General features: G+C 53.8%; 1 protein-coding gene across 1 annotated transcript in view; it reads right to left on the reverse strand.

Annotated features, from left to right (window-relative positions):
* Positions 1–2,719: 2,719 nt before the first annotated feature.
* LOC144736150 (small conductance calcium-activated potassium channel protein 2-like) overlaps positions 2,720–15,901 on the reverse strand; it is a 53,136-nt gene continuing 39,954 nt past the window's right edge. The window contains 6 exon segments of the mRNA XM_078618736.1: positions 2,720–6,522; positions 8,753–9,083; positions 9,308–9,377; positions 9,929–10,056; positions 11,339–11,452; positions 14,430–14,571. Of these exon segments, the coding sequence (XP_078474862.1) occupies positions 6,458–6,522; positions 8,753–9,083; positions 9,308–9,377; positions 9,929–10,056; positions 11,339–11,452; positions 14,430–14,571 (850 nt within the window). The 3' untranslated portion in view covers positions 2,720–6,457.

Genomic DNA, 15,901 nt, shown 5'->3' on the forward strand with positions numbered 1-15,901 from the left:
ATGGCGACGGCCTGGAAGAGACTTTCATCCAGCAGTGGATGATGGATCCCTGATGAATTGAGGCAACGCACCGCGCTACACGCCCCGGCCACCTGAGTTCGATTGTGGCCAGCGGCATCCGAACGAGTCCGTTCACCAACCAACCCGTACTGACCGTCGTGGTGAAGTATGGTCAAACGCAAGCAAGCCCCATTCCCCCACACGCACGGTGTGGTATGCGGTGGGCGGGGGGGGGGCATTCACCCATCCAGCAGTGGAATGCCATCGATAGAAGCTGCGCAATGAATTGCAACGATCGATAAACCAGTAAATTATTGTAACGGCTGGCTCGGTGCGCTATTGTCAATGCATTTAATTAGGGCGAGAGCGGTTTCAATTAAGCAACAGCTACATCAGAGCCCCCCCCCCCCCGCTAGCCCACCCCCCCGCTAGCCTTGCCCCCCCCCCTCACTTACCCCGCCCCCTCCCCACGATCAGGAACAAAATAAACTCACGAAGTCCACTGCCGGATAATAAGACGCACCCCAAACACTTGTGCCCTCTTGTCAATCGAGGTCTACGTAACCAAGACAAAGAAACTCCGTATAGCCTCTGAACAGACCGTTGGGGGCACGTGACCTATGAAAGCCGACAGGGCACACGATGGGGTTGTGTGGTCAACATCGCGCCGGGAACTCATTGAGTCGACCTCGTGGCCATTCGGAACCTCTCTGAGAGAAGCACACACACTCACACACAAACCCTGGGCTTCAACTCAGAGCCTCAGTGGTCCAATGGCCCAGTGTCACTGGCAGGCCATTATGAACCTCTCAGAGTCCCAGGTCTCTAGCCCAGCACAGCGGTGGCCACTGGTTCACTGTCACCGACACGGCCATTATGAACTCCTCTGATCCCACTCGGTCACTTTCCTTGCCACGGCCAGACAATGGAGCCGCGGCCATTCAGTGATTAATGATGATTTAACGCCAATGAAATGAAAGGGACTGCGTTACTGCAACCCTGCCTGCTCACCCCATGCATCAATTGGAGCTCCAGTGGGCGGTGTGTGTCCCGAGTCGCGTGATGAATGCTGCGTCTAAAAAAAAGGTAAAAGCTGCCTCTTAAAATACACTCATCGATTAAAAACCACGTTTTGACGTGCGGGTGAGTGGATGGTCTCGGTCCGGTCGCCGGTGACTTTCATGGAGGCGCGTGTACGTTTACGTAGACCCGTAGACTCAGAGCAAAAATACAGCAGGGTATGTATGACTAATGCCTATGTACCCTCTACCAATGTAGACATGTGCCTATGTGTCCCTATATACAGTATATATGTAGACCTGTATCTATGTAGACCTATACTTAGCTAGGATTATGCATTCCCATAACTTGGCAGAGCTCTCCCCCTTTGTAGACCGATGCCTATTTATTTTACGTTAATGATTAAGTCACTTCAAGGGCATCAAAGTGGCTCTTGTTCAAACTAACGTCGGGGGCAGAGCCCATCTCCGTTGGCAACCCTGTGCGAGCGGTGGAAATTCCCCGTTCCTATGACGGGGCCTTCATTGAATTTTCTACGAACGGTTTAACTCGCGTGCAGAAGCTGGATGGACTCATTGTGGAATCGCGAGACCTTTGAAAGACGGGCGACAGCTTGGGAGAGGCCGTCATCCAGCGGCGCATCGATCACGGCCGATGACGAACGCCTCCATGCGATGGCGCCGTGGTTTACGCCTACTGCGCCATGAACCAGAGGTCGCAAACGGGTACCCGATACCCGTACCCTACCCGATACCCGGCTACCCGTACCCGGCTGGGTAAGGATAGCCGTTTGCGACCCTGGTGCGGCCGGGTACGGGTAAGGAATCAAAACCCGTTTGCTACCTCTGCCATGAACCCGGCGAATTGAGGGGTTGACTTTCGGCCACGGCAGACATCATCAGTGGTAGGTGACATCTGAAGCGGTCCTCACGCCCACCATCACAGCCTCCCCCGCCCCCCGCCACCACCCACGCCTTCACCGCAATCGCACTCAAGTACGGTCGAACAACCACCCATGAACCGCAAGATGCGAGGAGGTTCTTCCTCCAGCAGTGGATTGATAAGGGGCAGTAGGTTATCACTTGTCAAAGACGGTCATAGCGTCGCGCGCTTTCAAACGGCCGTCTGGAACGCTCTTCATTCCAATAATTAGGAAGCCACAGAGCTATGCACTTTAAAATCATCTGATTTGAAAACTCATTTATTTTGTACTGCTTTTTGTGTTTAGTTTGTTATCCTTCCCCCGCACCTCCGATTTGCACGGTTGGCTACGTAGGGTGTGAAAGAAATGGCTCCCTGGGTAACTGAATGTTGTATGAGCACAGTATCGGGTTATTCGAAGGGTCAAAGTTTAAAGAATCTTTTACCGGCGAATTACTCAATTGGGGCACAACACGCAGGAACATCTGAAATGATTATTCAGGCTCAGCAAGGGTTTCCCTGGGTAACTAAATGGTAAAGGAACACAGAATCGGGTTATTCGAAGGGTCAAGGTTTAAATAATCTTACCGGCGAATTACTCAATTGGGGCACAACACGCAGGAACATCTGAAATGACTCTTCAGGCTCAGCGAGGGTTTCCCTGGGTAGCTGAATGGTGTAGGAGTACAGTACTGGCTTCGCGAATGGAATGACACAACGGACAAACACGAGTGGAATAACAATTTGAGCAGCAACCAAAAAAAAAACCAGCCGAGTGTTTTTTTTTTCATCAGAAAAGTATTGATTTATTCATTATATAATTAATAACAATTGTAATAATTTATGACATTTCTTGTATGAAGTATCGTGGGTGTTTAGTGTACAATAAGGCTGCAGTATTTTTTTATTTATATATATATAAAACAACAGCTGCCACTCAAACCGGAGACGCCACGTCCCCGGACAAAAACAATCACCGCTGGGGTTGCAAGCCGCGCGCGCGTGCCAACCGCGTCGCGCGCGCACGTGACACCCACGGCGCTTGCGCGCGCATGCGCTGATGGGCGCCACGCGCGCTCGTGTTGTTCGGCGGATGTGCGTGGCGCCCCCCATTTGGGAGGTGCCGCTTGAGTGCTGCTTTTTTTGGGAAAAAAAATAAAACAAAAATTAAAAAAATATCGAACTTCGCACTTGGGAATGCACTCGGAACAAACGTCGGCTTGAGCGACGCGTGGCTCTGCGCCGAAGCTGGACGCGCCCGTTTGATACCGGGAGTCGAACTTTAACCCTGATCGCTTGCGGGACACACGAATACACGTTGATAAAGGCGTGACATCAGGAAAGAGGTTGATTTAATTTTGGCTCGGGCGAGTTCTGCACGATTCTTATTCTTTCAGTGCCGCTTTGCGGCAAGTCGGCAGCAGATAGGATTGGAGATGAACTGTCCCCCTGCCATGCGAATGTGGATCTTCCACCACTGGCTCTAGGGTCAGCATGGTATATTCGCACTGCACCCCCCCCCCTTGAGTTTTTGGCTTTTCTAATGAATCCTAAGTGTCTGTAAATCATCCAAGTTTGGCACTGCCCTGACCACCGACCTAGGCACCTGCTATAACCACCGATATGGCCAAGAATATCGCCATCAATAGGGCCACCGCCACCACCATGGCCACAAATACCGCCATTAACATGACCGCCACCAACTGGCACAACTATGGCCACCACCACCAAGATGACCACTAATATGGCCAACAACGTAGCAACAGGCACCAATATGGCCGCCGCCGCCACCACCGATGCGGCCACGAACACGGCTAGTATTGTGCTCAATACCACCAACATGGCCACCGACGCCAACATGGCTACTGCCACCAATATGGCCGCCGCCACCACCACCACGGGCAACGCTGCCATCGGTGCGGCTGTGAGACTGGACGGACATTTTGATTGCGCGCGCATAATTATATTTGGGTGCATTTTTTTTAGAAAAGTGATGGAATTGATTCAACGCGGCGTTACTTTCAATTCAAGTAACGAAAGGCCTTGGGTGTATCTCGTCATGGCCGTTACATTTACACTGGGATCACAAAACAGTACACTACTCAAAACGAAATCAATACAGCAAAGTACTGAACACGTGTTTCCTTGTGTGTCTATGTGTCGTGTTGTGTTTGTCTGTGTGTGCGTGCATGTGCATAAGCATATGAAGTCGTGCGTTTCCGTATTACGTAAGTGACATTAGTGTGTGTTGCTATATGTACGAGTTCACGTTAGGTAGGTGTACGTGTTCGTAGATATGTCTGTTGCCAGCACACAGTTGGCACAATCGGGGGCACTGGTGGTCTACCTGCCAATCATCTCAGTCAACCCGTAACACCTGGGTCTGTCTCATGTCCATCTGCTACAGGCAGATGTGTAGGGAAATTCAACAGGACCTACATCTCTGGTTTATTGACCTAGTCAAGGCCAATGATACCATCACGAGGCCAGGGCTCTGGATTATTTTTCGTACTTTCAGGCTCCATGACCCTCTGCTCACAATCATAAGTATCTTCATGTTGGTAAATCTGCTTGGCCAAGAATCAGGGCCATATCCTGTTCACCTTGGGGTACGACAGGGATGCCCTCTGTCCCCTACATTATTTAACGTATTTTTTACCACGTAGTTTTAGAACCATTCCATAGCTGTAACAGAGAAATTTCCATCTGGTACAAACACAATGGGAGACTGATCAATGCCCTGGAGCGGTCACGGGATGGCTCTCTAATGTTGATGATCTGGTAATTGAGAAGGCATTGGAGGCATTGGAGACTCTGCCGCTGAACCTGGAGCATGCTTTAAATGTGCCGACTGGCCTGCCTATGATCCATCCTGGGTTCAACCAGGCTGGATTGTGTGAGCTCACAGATCCTTGAAAGATCTGGGCATTCCATCAGTGAGCTCCTTTGGCAAGCAAGGCTGTCTTGGCTGGGTCATGCTGCCCACAGACAGCCAAAGCACCAAGCGCTGTGGCGACATCACCAACATTACGTGCCCATGCGTGCGTGTACCTATGTGTGTCTCCGTGTGTCTGTACTTGCACCGACAGCCTACACAGGCTGTATGTTCGTGTTTGTGCGTGTATCCGCTCGCGCGTGCGTGCGTCTGCGCACACGACAGATCATTTAAGGCTCTGCGAATGTTGCACAAATGGAGGAACTCAGCGGTGTGTTCTGGTCCACAAAAAACGAGACATTGTAGTCTTCATTTTGGCTCCATTACAGTCCTGCTCCTCTTTGCTGCTTGTTAACGACATTTAGTTTGACGCAATTTCCTCAACGTCTTTTCCATGTCGGGAAAAATATAGTTCTCAAATAACAATGATCAGAACAGTGGCAATAACAACGATGATGATGATGATGATACCGAGTTGAGCTTTAACGCCATTCCATCTCGTGCGATCCGTCAAGCCGACCACATAACGCAGTCGAACCCGTGGCCTCCTTGCTTGTGCGGTGGAGGGAGTCGCTCGCCTCTGCTCCACCTGGTCGCGCTGGGTCGTTGCGACTGTTGCCGGGAGATGATGATGATGATGCGGGAGACGATGCGGGAGACGATGCAGGAAATGTGGAGAGCGTCGCTGTTTCTCACGAGATGCTCTCGTACAGTGGGGGCAACATGGAGTGCGAGGGTGTCGCCAGGCCGCCGCCACCACCGCCAAGATGGCCGCCGCCACTGCCATCAAGATGGCCACCAGCGCCACCACTAAGATGGCCGCGGATGCCAAGATGGCCACCGGGGCCACCACTGCCACCACTGCCACCAAGACGGCCGGCGGCGCCACCACTGCCACCAAGATGGCCACCGGCAACAAGATGGCCGCGGGCGCCGGCGCCTCCACCGACCTGGCCGCCGTCCCCCTGAGCGCCGCCAAAATGGCCGCCGGCACCAAGATGGCGGCCAGAGCTAAGATGGCCGCCAGCGCTGACATCAATGTGGCCGCCAGTGCTGACACCGCCAGCTCTGGTGACGCCACCGTGCGCGGAGTTGATTTCGTCACCTGCACACACGCAGGCCCACACAAGGGCTCCTCCGTCTGTCTGTCTGTCCATCTGTAAGTCCCTGTGCGTGTGTAAGTCAGTCCGTCTCTTTATGGGTCTCTAAGTCCGTGTGTTTGTATGTCTCCCTGTCCATCTGCAAGTTTGTGTGCGTGTGTCCAATTCAGTTCGTCTGTGTGTCTGTCTGAGTTTCTGTACGTTCCTGTGCGTGTTTTATTGTCAACGCGTCAGTCTGGAAATCTGTCTTTAGGTCTGTGTATCTGTCTGTATGTCTGTCAGTACATCTGCCATCTGATTGTCTATATACAGTATGTATTTGTCTCTGTCCGAAACTGTGTCTGTCTACCTATCTGTGTGCCTGTCCATAATTGTGTGTCTAAGTCTGCCAGTGTGTCAGTCAATTGAGTATGGCCGAGTGTTAATACGTCTCTCTGTTTCAGTAAGTCTGTGCGTGTCTGTCGACGTCTTGGTCAGTCAGTCACTCTGCCCGTCCGTTTGTAAGTCTGTCCCGGGGTATGTACGTCTGTACGTCTGTAAGTCTGTCTGGTCGTCAAAGCCGTGGGATCGTTAGAAATGTGGAACATCGTCAGCATCATCTTCACAACAATGAATGACAAATATGAATAAATCACTCAATTTGGATTACACAGAGGGCAGCAATCATCGCCCCCTGCTGGCAGATTAATACCCAGAATACAGGTTTTTTTGGGTTAGATCGCGTAAATATATCAATGTGTCATTAAACCCGCCACCACCCAACACAGCCAACTAGTAAGGGTTGTCACGTAGACAGAACGTGCCAATTCGTCACTAGTACAGCACTAACCGGTGTGTTGGAGAGCCAAGCCACAACATTTACAATCTTGAGTGCGACATTTTGCCAGTCATTTTATAATAATATACAACCACGCTTATAACGTGACCATTTCTAATAGACACTGTTTCCATCAAAATCCTGCAGTTGGATCGCATTCATGAGAAGTTCCAGAAAGTAAGACGCATTCCAAAGCTGTGCTCGTGTGGCGGTATAGTAACGCCGCATAATCCTCAAAATGTGTCCCTTTACTCTCAAAAACTTTGCAGGATCCATCGTCGTCAAGCAAAGTCTCTTGAGACTCAGTGAGGCTTTTCTGGGTACATATGCGGAGCGTTAATTATGATAAACACGACGTTTCGTCAGTAATTACAACCAGCTTCATCAGGCGACAGCCAGATTTGTGGAGAAATCGTCCTGTTTCGTTCCTTAAATAGAGGGGTAGATACGATGACATCACTGGGGGGGGGGGGTGATTAATGAATGCCTATAAATGACTATGGGTATCCACTTTGGGTATCCATTGCATAATCCATGAATGCAAGCCCATTGTTCTTGTACTTCTTGTCGATTGTGTGTACTAAAATAGCCGTACCAACGGTAATCCGTATTAAAGTATTGCGACCTGTATAGGCATGCATCTAAACAAGGTATTATTTGATGATTCGCTTCCAAGCAGCACTAACTCTGTAGCTATCCGAACAGTTACAATTATTTTAATTTCTCTCAATTTCGATAGATTCTCTAATTAGTCTTGGCCAGTCGTAACTAGTTTTGCACAGAACTTTAACATTATCAATATTAATTGAGCGTCCTTGTGGGCAAGCGTGTTCTGCTACTGCTGACAGTTGTATTTGGGAGTATTTAATATTTATTTGGTGTTCTTTTAGTCTCTTGCTGATCATTCGTCCTGTTTGCCCAACATAGCATTTTCCACAAGTGCAATTAATCCTGTACACACCTTCTGTTGATAGCTTCGGTAATACATCTTTTGTACCAAATATTAATTTCTGTATTTTATGTACCGTGCCAAATCCAAACATCTGGCTAGTTTATCAGTTACTTCCGCAATGTACGGTGTTTCAATAGTTTAAATGACTTTTGTCAGTTTCAATGCTCGTGTTATTTGATTTGGTTTTGGCATTCAATGCCATGTTCATTTGTGCACCATTGTAACCGTTCAATTGCTGCGCTTCTTTAACATGTTTAATTTCACTTCTCAGACTATCACCATCTGATATTTTCTTAGCCAGATGTACGAGTGTCTTGATGAGAGCGGATTTCTGAGCGTGTTATTTTTTTATTTAAAGCTTTCGTGACTGCAGGGATTCATCTTCTTGGTTCTTTCGGTAAAGTCACGTAGAAGGGAAGTAATAAAATAATAAAAATAAAACACAATAAAATTATTCTCACGACGTTTCGGCCACAACGCAAGCAGCCGTCCTCAGGTGAAGAACAGGTCTGTCGGGAAGACAGACGCTGTCTTCCCGACAGACCTGTTCTTCTCTGTCTTCCCGACAGACCTGTTCTTCACCTGAGGACGGCTGCTTGCGTTGTGGCCGAAACGTCGTGAGAATTATTTTATTATGTTTTATTTTTATTATTTTATTATGTCCCTTCTACGTGACTTGACCGAAAGAACCAAGAAGAAGAGCTTTGTGTTATTTTACCATTTCGACCGCGTCCGAGCAGAATATCCATTATTTTTTTGATGATTTACAAATTCGTTAAGTGTATCTTTGCCGTGTAGGCCCAAGCCACCAAGCGGAGGCTTTTAGTGTGCTCCCAGCTATCGCTTCTGTTTCAAAATCTTCCACGTACAAATTCCGCTGGCCCGCTACTTGCATGCTGACCAATACCAGCGTGCCGACCGCTACACGAGGAACTCTCTTGAACAGAGCGAAGTTTCGACAACCCCCATCGGGGCGTCTCCACCTCACGTTGCCCGGCGTCACTCACCGCTGCCGCTGCTGCTGCCGCTGCTGCCGCTCACGATCCGCGGCGGAGTCGGCTGCTGCTGCTGCTGCTGCCGTTTGACGATCGGAGCGACGGGGGGCACGGCCGGGGAGGCCCCTCCGGCGGTGACCGCCGGGGCAGCGATGGGGGCGGTGGGGGCGGTGGGGACGTGGAGGGGGTATTGCGTGGCCAGGAGCCGGGCGAGCAGCGCGGGAAGCGCGTGGACACTCTCGGCCAGCGCGTCCACCTTGCCCTCGAGAGCCGCCACGCGCTTCTCCGTGTCCTCGCTGCGTTCGTGCAGCTCCGACACCATGTCGTACATCACGTTCTGCGTCTACGCGGGGATAACGCGGAGACAGCGTGTCGTACATCACGTTGTGTGTCTACGCGGGGATAATGTGGAGACACCGTGACGTACATCACGTTGTGTGTCTACGCAGAGACAACACGTTGTGTGTCTACGCGGGGACAACGCTGGGTTCACGTGGAGACGGAGTTACAGAGACACACGGGGACACGGAGCCGCGGGAGAGGTGGCGCTGCAGTGTTCGGGCTCACCTTGGCCAGGTCGATGAGGGTGTTGGCCTGGTCGTTCAGCTTCCTCTGCTCCATCTTGACACTGCGCAGCCTGAGACCCACACAGACACACACTCACCACTCACTCACACGCTCACCACTCACTCACTCACTCACCACACACTCACCACTCACTCACCACTCACCAGACTACCCACTCACTCACTCACCACTCACTCACCAGACTCGCCAATCACTCACCACTCGCTCAATCACCACTCACACACTCACTGGCTCACCACTCACTCACTCACTCACCACTCACTTATACACTCACTCACTCACCACTCACCAGACTCACCACTCACTCACCACTACCAGCAACACCCCACAGTGCCTCACTTACACCGCCCTGGTGAGTTACTCAACACTGGGACTAGCCTAGCCCTAGCCTGAGCATTAGGCCTAGCCCCTAGCAGTAGCCCTAGTCTGATCATTACTCCTAGCCCCTAGCAGTAGCCCGAGCATTAGTCTTAGGATCAGTTCAAACCATAGCATCAGCCCGAGCACTCACAATCATCATCATCATCATCACTGCTGTCCGCACACCTACCCATGTACCTACCCCTCCACTCTCCCCCCGCCCCCCGCCCCCCCACGTACTGGTGGATCGCCTGCAGGAACTTGCGCTGGTGCTTGCGCACGCGCGAGTGGTCGATCTTCTTCGCGAGCTTCGTGTGCTTGTAGATGAGCCACGTCTCGCGCAGCACGTTCGCCGCCGCGTTCTTCACCTGCGTCACCGCGCGCACGGGGGTTCATCGGCACGGTGAGGCCGCGGTGCCGTGGTGAGGCCGCGGTGCCGTGGTGAGGCCGCGGTGCCGTGGTGAGGCCGCGGTGCCGTGGTGAGGCCGCGGTGCCGTGGTGAGGCCGCGGTGCCGTGGTGAGGCCGCGGTTCCGTGGTGAGGCCGCGGTGCCGTGGTGAGGCCGCGGTGCCGTGGTGAGGCCGCGGTGCCGTGGTGAGGCCGCGGTGCCGTGGTGAGGCCTCGGTGATGCCGCGGTGAGGCCGCGGTGAGGCCGCCGTGAGATCGCGGCGAAACCCGCGATGCGCATGGCGAGGTTGTGGCAAGTGTCGTTGTGGTGGTCTCACCCGCCTGGTGAGTGCGGTGAGATTGTGGTGAGGCTGTGGTGATGAGTGAGGTGGTGGTGGTGCTGAGGTTGTGGTGAGTGTGGTGGTGAGCTCACCCACTTGGTGAGCTGCGTGTCCTTCATGAAGTTGTGCACGTGCTTCTCCGCCTTGGCGAATGAGGTTGTGGTGAGTGTGGCGGTGAGGTTATGGTGAGCGTGTTGAGTGGTGGTGAGCATGGTGAGGTTGTGGTGAGCGTGTTGAGTGGTGGTGAGCATGGTGAGCGTGGTGGTGGTGAGCTCACCCGCTTGGTGAGCTGCGTGTCCATCATGAAGTTGTGCACGTGCTTCTCCGCCTTGGCAAACGAGGTTGTGGTGAGCGTGGCGGTGAGGTTGTGGTGAGCGTGGTAAGTGGTGGTGAGCATGGTGAGTGGTGGTGAGCGTGGTAAGTGGTGGTGAGCATGGTGAGTGGTGGTGAGCGTGGTGAGTGGTGGTGAGCATGGTGAGTGGTGGTGAGCGTGGTAAGTGGTGGTGAGCATGGTGAGTGGTGGTGGTGAGCGTGGTGAGTGGTGGTGGTGAGCTCACCCGCTTGGTGAGCTGCGTGTCCATAATGAAGTTGTGCACGTGCTTCTGCGCCTTGGCGAACGAGGTTGTGGTGAGCGTGGTGAGTGGTGGTGAGCGTGGTTGTGGTGGTGAGCGTGGTGAGGTTGTGGTGAGCGTGGTGAGTGGTGGTGAGCGTGGTGAGTGGTGGTGGTGGTGAGCTCACCCGCTTGGTGAGCTGCGTGTCCATCATGAAGTTGTGCTCGTGCTTCTGCGCCTTGGCGAACGAGGTTGTGGTGAGCATGGCGGTGAGGTTGTGGTGAGCGTGGTGAGTGGTGGTGAGCGTGTTGAGTGGTGGTGAGCATGGTGAGTGGTGGTGGTGAGCGTGGTGAGTGGTGGTGGTGAGCTCACCCGCTTGGTGAGCTGCGTGTCCATCATGAAGTTGTGCACGTGCTTCTCCGCCTTGGTGAGCTCCAGCTTGCGGGCGACTACGGCCACGACGAGCGCCGTGCAGCCAGCGCCCTGCTCCATCACCACCACCACCACGTCACCGTCATCACCGGCGTCGGCGGCATCACCGCCGTCGTCATCGTCATCGCCGCCGCCACCACCACCACCCACGTCACCGTGATCATCGCCGTCATCGCCACCACCACCACCCACGTCACCGTCATCACCGGCGTCGGCGTCATCACCGCCGTCATCATCGCCGCCGCCACCACCACCACCACCCACGTCACCGTCATCACCGCCGTCATCGTCATCGCCGCCACCACCACCACCACCACCCACGTCACCGTCATCACCGCGGTCATCGTCATCGCCGCCACCACCACCACCATCCACGCCACCACCACCACCACGTTACCGTCATCACCAGCGTCGCCGTCATCACCGCCGTCGTCATCGTCATCACCGCCGCCACCACTCCCACCCACGTCACCGTCATCACCGCCGTCATCGTTATTGTCGCCACCGCCACGCATGTGACCATCATCACCGCCATCATCGTCATCGCCGCCACCACCACCCACGTCACCGTCATCACCGCCGTCATCGCCGCCACCACCACCACCACCCACGTCACCGCCATCATCGGCGTCGTCGGCACGACCATCATCACCACCACCACCACGTCACCGTCATCACCGGCGTTGTCATCATCACCGCTGTCGTCATCGTCATCACCGCCACCACCACCACCCATGTCACCGTCATCACCGCCGTCATCGTCATCGCCGCCACGACCATCACCACCGTCATCATCGGCGTCGTCGGCACCACCATCACCACCACCAACACCACCACGTGACCGTCATCACCGGCGTCATCGGCACCACCATCACCACCACCACCATGTCACCGTCATCACCACCGTCATCGTCATCACCATCGCCACCACCACCACCCACGTCACCGTCATCACCGCCGTTATCGTCATCGCCGCCACCACCACCACCCACGTCACCATCATCACCACCGTCATCGTCATCACCATCGCCACCACCACCACCCACGTCACCGTCATCACCGCCGTTATCGTCATCGCCGCCACCACCACCACCACCCACGTCACCGCCATCATCGGCGTCGTCGGCACGACCATCATCACCACCACCACCACGTCACCGTCATCACCGGCGTTGTCATCATCACCGCTGTCGTCATCGTCATCACCGCCACCACCACCACCCATGTCACCGTCATCACCGCCGTCATCGTCATCGCCGCCACGACCATCACCACCGTCATCATCGGCGTCGTCGGCACCACCATCACCACCACCAACACCACCACGTGACCGTCATCACCGGCGTCATCGGCACCACCATCACCACCACCACCATGTCACCGTCATCACCACCGTCATCGTCATCACCATCGCCACCACCACCACCCACGTCACCGTCATCACCGCCGTTATCGTCATCGCCGCCACCACCACCACCCACGTCACCATCATCACCACCGTCATCGTCATCACCATCGCCACCACCACCACCCACGTCACCGTCATCACCGCCGTTATCGTCATCGCCGCCACCACCACCACCCACGTCACCGTCATCATCGGCGTCATCGGCACCACCATCACCCACGTCACCGTCATCACCGGCGTCGTACCCATTGTCATTTGGATTGGTGAAATCATTATCATCATCATCAAAATCAACTTCATCATCAGCGTCATCATCATCACCCTCAGCCGGGCGGAAAAGGCCGCGCCCGTGGCTGCTGTAACCCAGCGCTGTGGAGGCAGCAAGCGAGGGTTGGTGGATCACCCCTGGATCGCCGGGATAAAGCAGTACAGCAACGTGCCGAGCAATAGCATCTGCCCATCGTGCATGGGATCGAGCGTTGCCCCCTTGCACGCATAGGTGTTCTCCGGGTCTTCCCGTTTCCTCCAATGTGTATAAACGCTCATCAATCGACTGACAAAAATCGCAGTTCCCGTGTGTCGCGGATTGTGCAGCGGTGTGAGATGCAGTTTTATGACAGATGCTGCGATGCAAAAATATAACATCATCATCATCATCAACAGTTTCATATCAACAGTGGTCATCTCTGTCATCGCCAATATCAGTTTCATCATCATTATCACCACCAACATCATCAGCATCATCATCTGCGTTATAATCAGTGTCATCATAACCATCATAACCACCATCATCATCACTACCAGCATCATCAACATCATCATCAGTGTCGAAATGGCGATTATCATGAGTTGAGTGTGTGGGTGGGTGAGTGAGGATAGTGAGTGAGTGAATAGGTGAGGTGAGGCGAGTGGGTGGGTGGGTGAGTGAGCAACTGAATACGCAAGTCAGTGAGTGAGTGAGCGAGCGAGCGAGGTAGTGGGAGGGTAAGTCGGTGAGTGAGCAAGTGTGGGGTGAGCGAGGGCGCAGGTGGGTGAGTGAGTGAGTTAGTGACTAGAAGAGCGAGTGGACGGGTGAATGGGCGGGTAAGCGGTTGAGTCGGTGAGTGTGCAAGTGATCATGCGAGTGAGCAAGTGGGTAGGCAAGTGAATGGTTGAGCGAGTGCATCGGTGGGTGGGTGAACGGATGGGCGGGCGGGTGGGTAGGTGGGTGAGCGGTTGGGCGGACGGGAGGGCGGGCAAGTGGGTGGGTGAGCGGTTGGGCGGGTGGGAGGGCGGGCAGGTGGGTGAACGGGTGGGTGGGTGGCCGAGCGGGTGGGTGGGTGAGCGGGTGGGTAGGTGAACGAGTGGCTGGTTGAACGGGTGGGTGGGTGGCCAAGCGGGTGGGTGGGTGAGCGGGTGGGTGGGTGAGCGGGCGGGAGGGCGAGCAGGTGGGTGGGTGGGTGAACGGATGGGCGGGCGGGTGGGTAGGTGGGTGAGCGGTTGGGCGGACGGGAGGGCGGGCAAGTGGGTGGGTGAGCGGTTGGGCGGGTGGGAGGGCGGGCAGGTGGATGAACGGGCGGGTGGGTGGGTGAGCAGTTGGGCGGGCGGGCTTGTGGGTGAGCAAGCACGCGAGAGACTGCTCACCATGATGCCAGTAAGCAGACACACCCCGCGGCCACAGTAGGTGTGTGGCACCATGTCTCCGTAGCCGATGGAGAGGAAAGTGATGGAGATGAGCCACATGGCGCCCAGGAAGTTGCTCGTTACGTCCTGCGGGTCGTGGTACCTGGGGGCGACATCATCGACATCGTCATCGTCGTCATCACTAACATCGTCAGCATCAACATCGGCTTCATTAATGTCATCGTCATCATCATCATCACTAACATCGCCAGCATCAACATCAGCATCATTAATGTCATCATCATCATCACTAACATCGTCAGCATCAACATCAGCATCATTAATGTCATCGTCATCATCATCATCATCACTAACATCGCCAGCATCAACATCGGCATCATCAATGTCATCGTCGTCATCACTAACATCACCAGCATCAACATCAGCATCATCAATGGCATCGTCATCATCATCACTAACATCGCCAGCATCAACATCAGCATCATCAACGTTGTGGATTTTCTCTCCAGCACACCGGTTAGCAGAGGTGTGGACTCGAGTCATGTGACTTGGACTCGAGTCAGACTCGAGTCATGAATTTGATGACTTGCGACTCGACTTGGACTTGCATAACAATGACTTTGTCCCACCTATGAGATGTGGACTCGAGTCATGTGACTTGGACTCGAGTCAGACTCGAGTCATGAATTTGATGACTTGCGACTCGACTTGGACTTGCATAACAATGACTTTGTCCCACCTCTGCCGGTTAGTGCTGTACTCGTAACAAATTGGCACGTTTTGTTTACGTGAGTCTGTGGGTCTTTGTGCGAGTCTATGGGTCTCTGTGTGAGTCTATGGGTCTCTGTGCGAGTCTATGGGTCTCTGTGCGAGTCTATGAGTCTCTGTGTGAGTCTATGTGTCTCTGTGCGAGTCTATGTGTCTCTGTGCGAGTCTATGGGTCTCTGTGCGAGTCTATGGGTCTCTGTGCGAGTCTATGAGTCTCTGTGTGAGTCTATGTGTCTCTGTGCGAGTCTATGGGTCTCTGTGTGAGTCTATGGGTCTCTGTGCGAGTTTATGGGTCTCTGTGCGAGTCTATGGGTCTCTGTGCGAGTCTATGGGTCTCGGTGTGAGTCTATGGGTCTCTGTGTGAGTCTATGGGTCTCTGTGTGAGTCTATGGGTCTCTGTGCGAGTCTATGGGTCTCTGCGTGAGTCTATGGATATCTGTGTGAGTCTAAGGGTCTCTGTGTAAGTCTATGGGTCTCTGTGAGAGTCTATGGGTCTCTTTGTGAGTCTATGGGTCTCTCTGTGCGAGAGTCTACGGGTCTATCTGAGTCGATGTATGTTGAACTTCTTTCGCACCGTACACAGCGAACCGTGCCCATCGGAGGTGCGGGGGCACACAAAGAGTCACAGCTGATCTCGCGCTCCCCTCTACCCTTAAAGCAACCACAACGGCCAGCGTAGTGAAGTACGGTCACACGACCTCCCG

The sequence above is a fragment of the Lampetra planeri genome, chromosome 59 (assembly GCF_965212315.1).
Source record: "Lampetra planeri chromosome 59, kcLamPlan1.2.h2, whole genome shotgun sequence".
In the NCBI taxonomy this organism is placed as follows: Eukaryota; Metazoa; Chordata; class Hyperoartia; order Petromyzontiformes; family Petromyzontidae; genus Lampetra; species Lampetra planeri.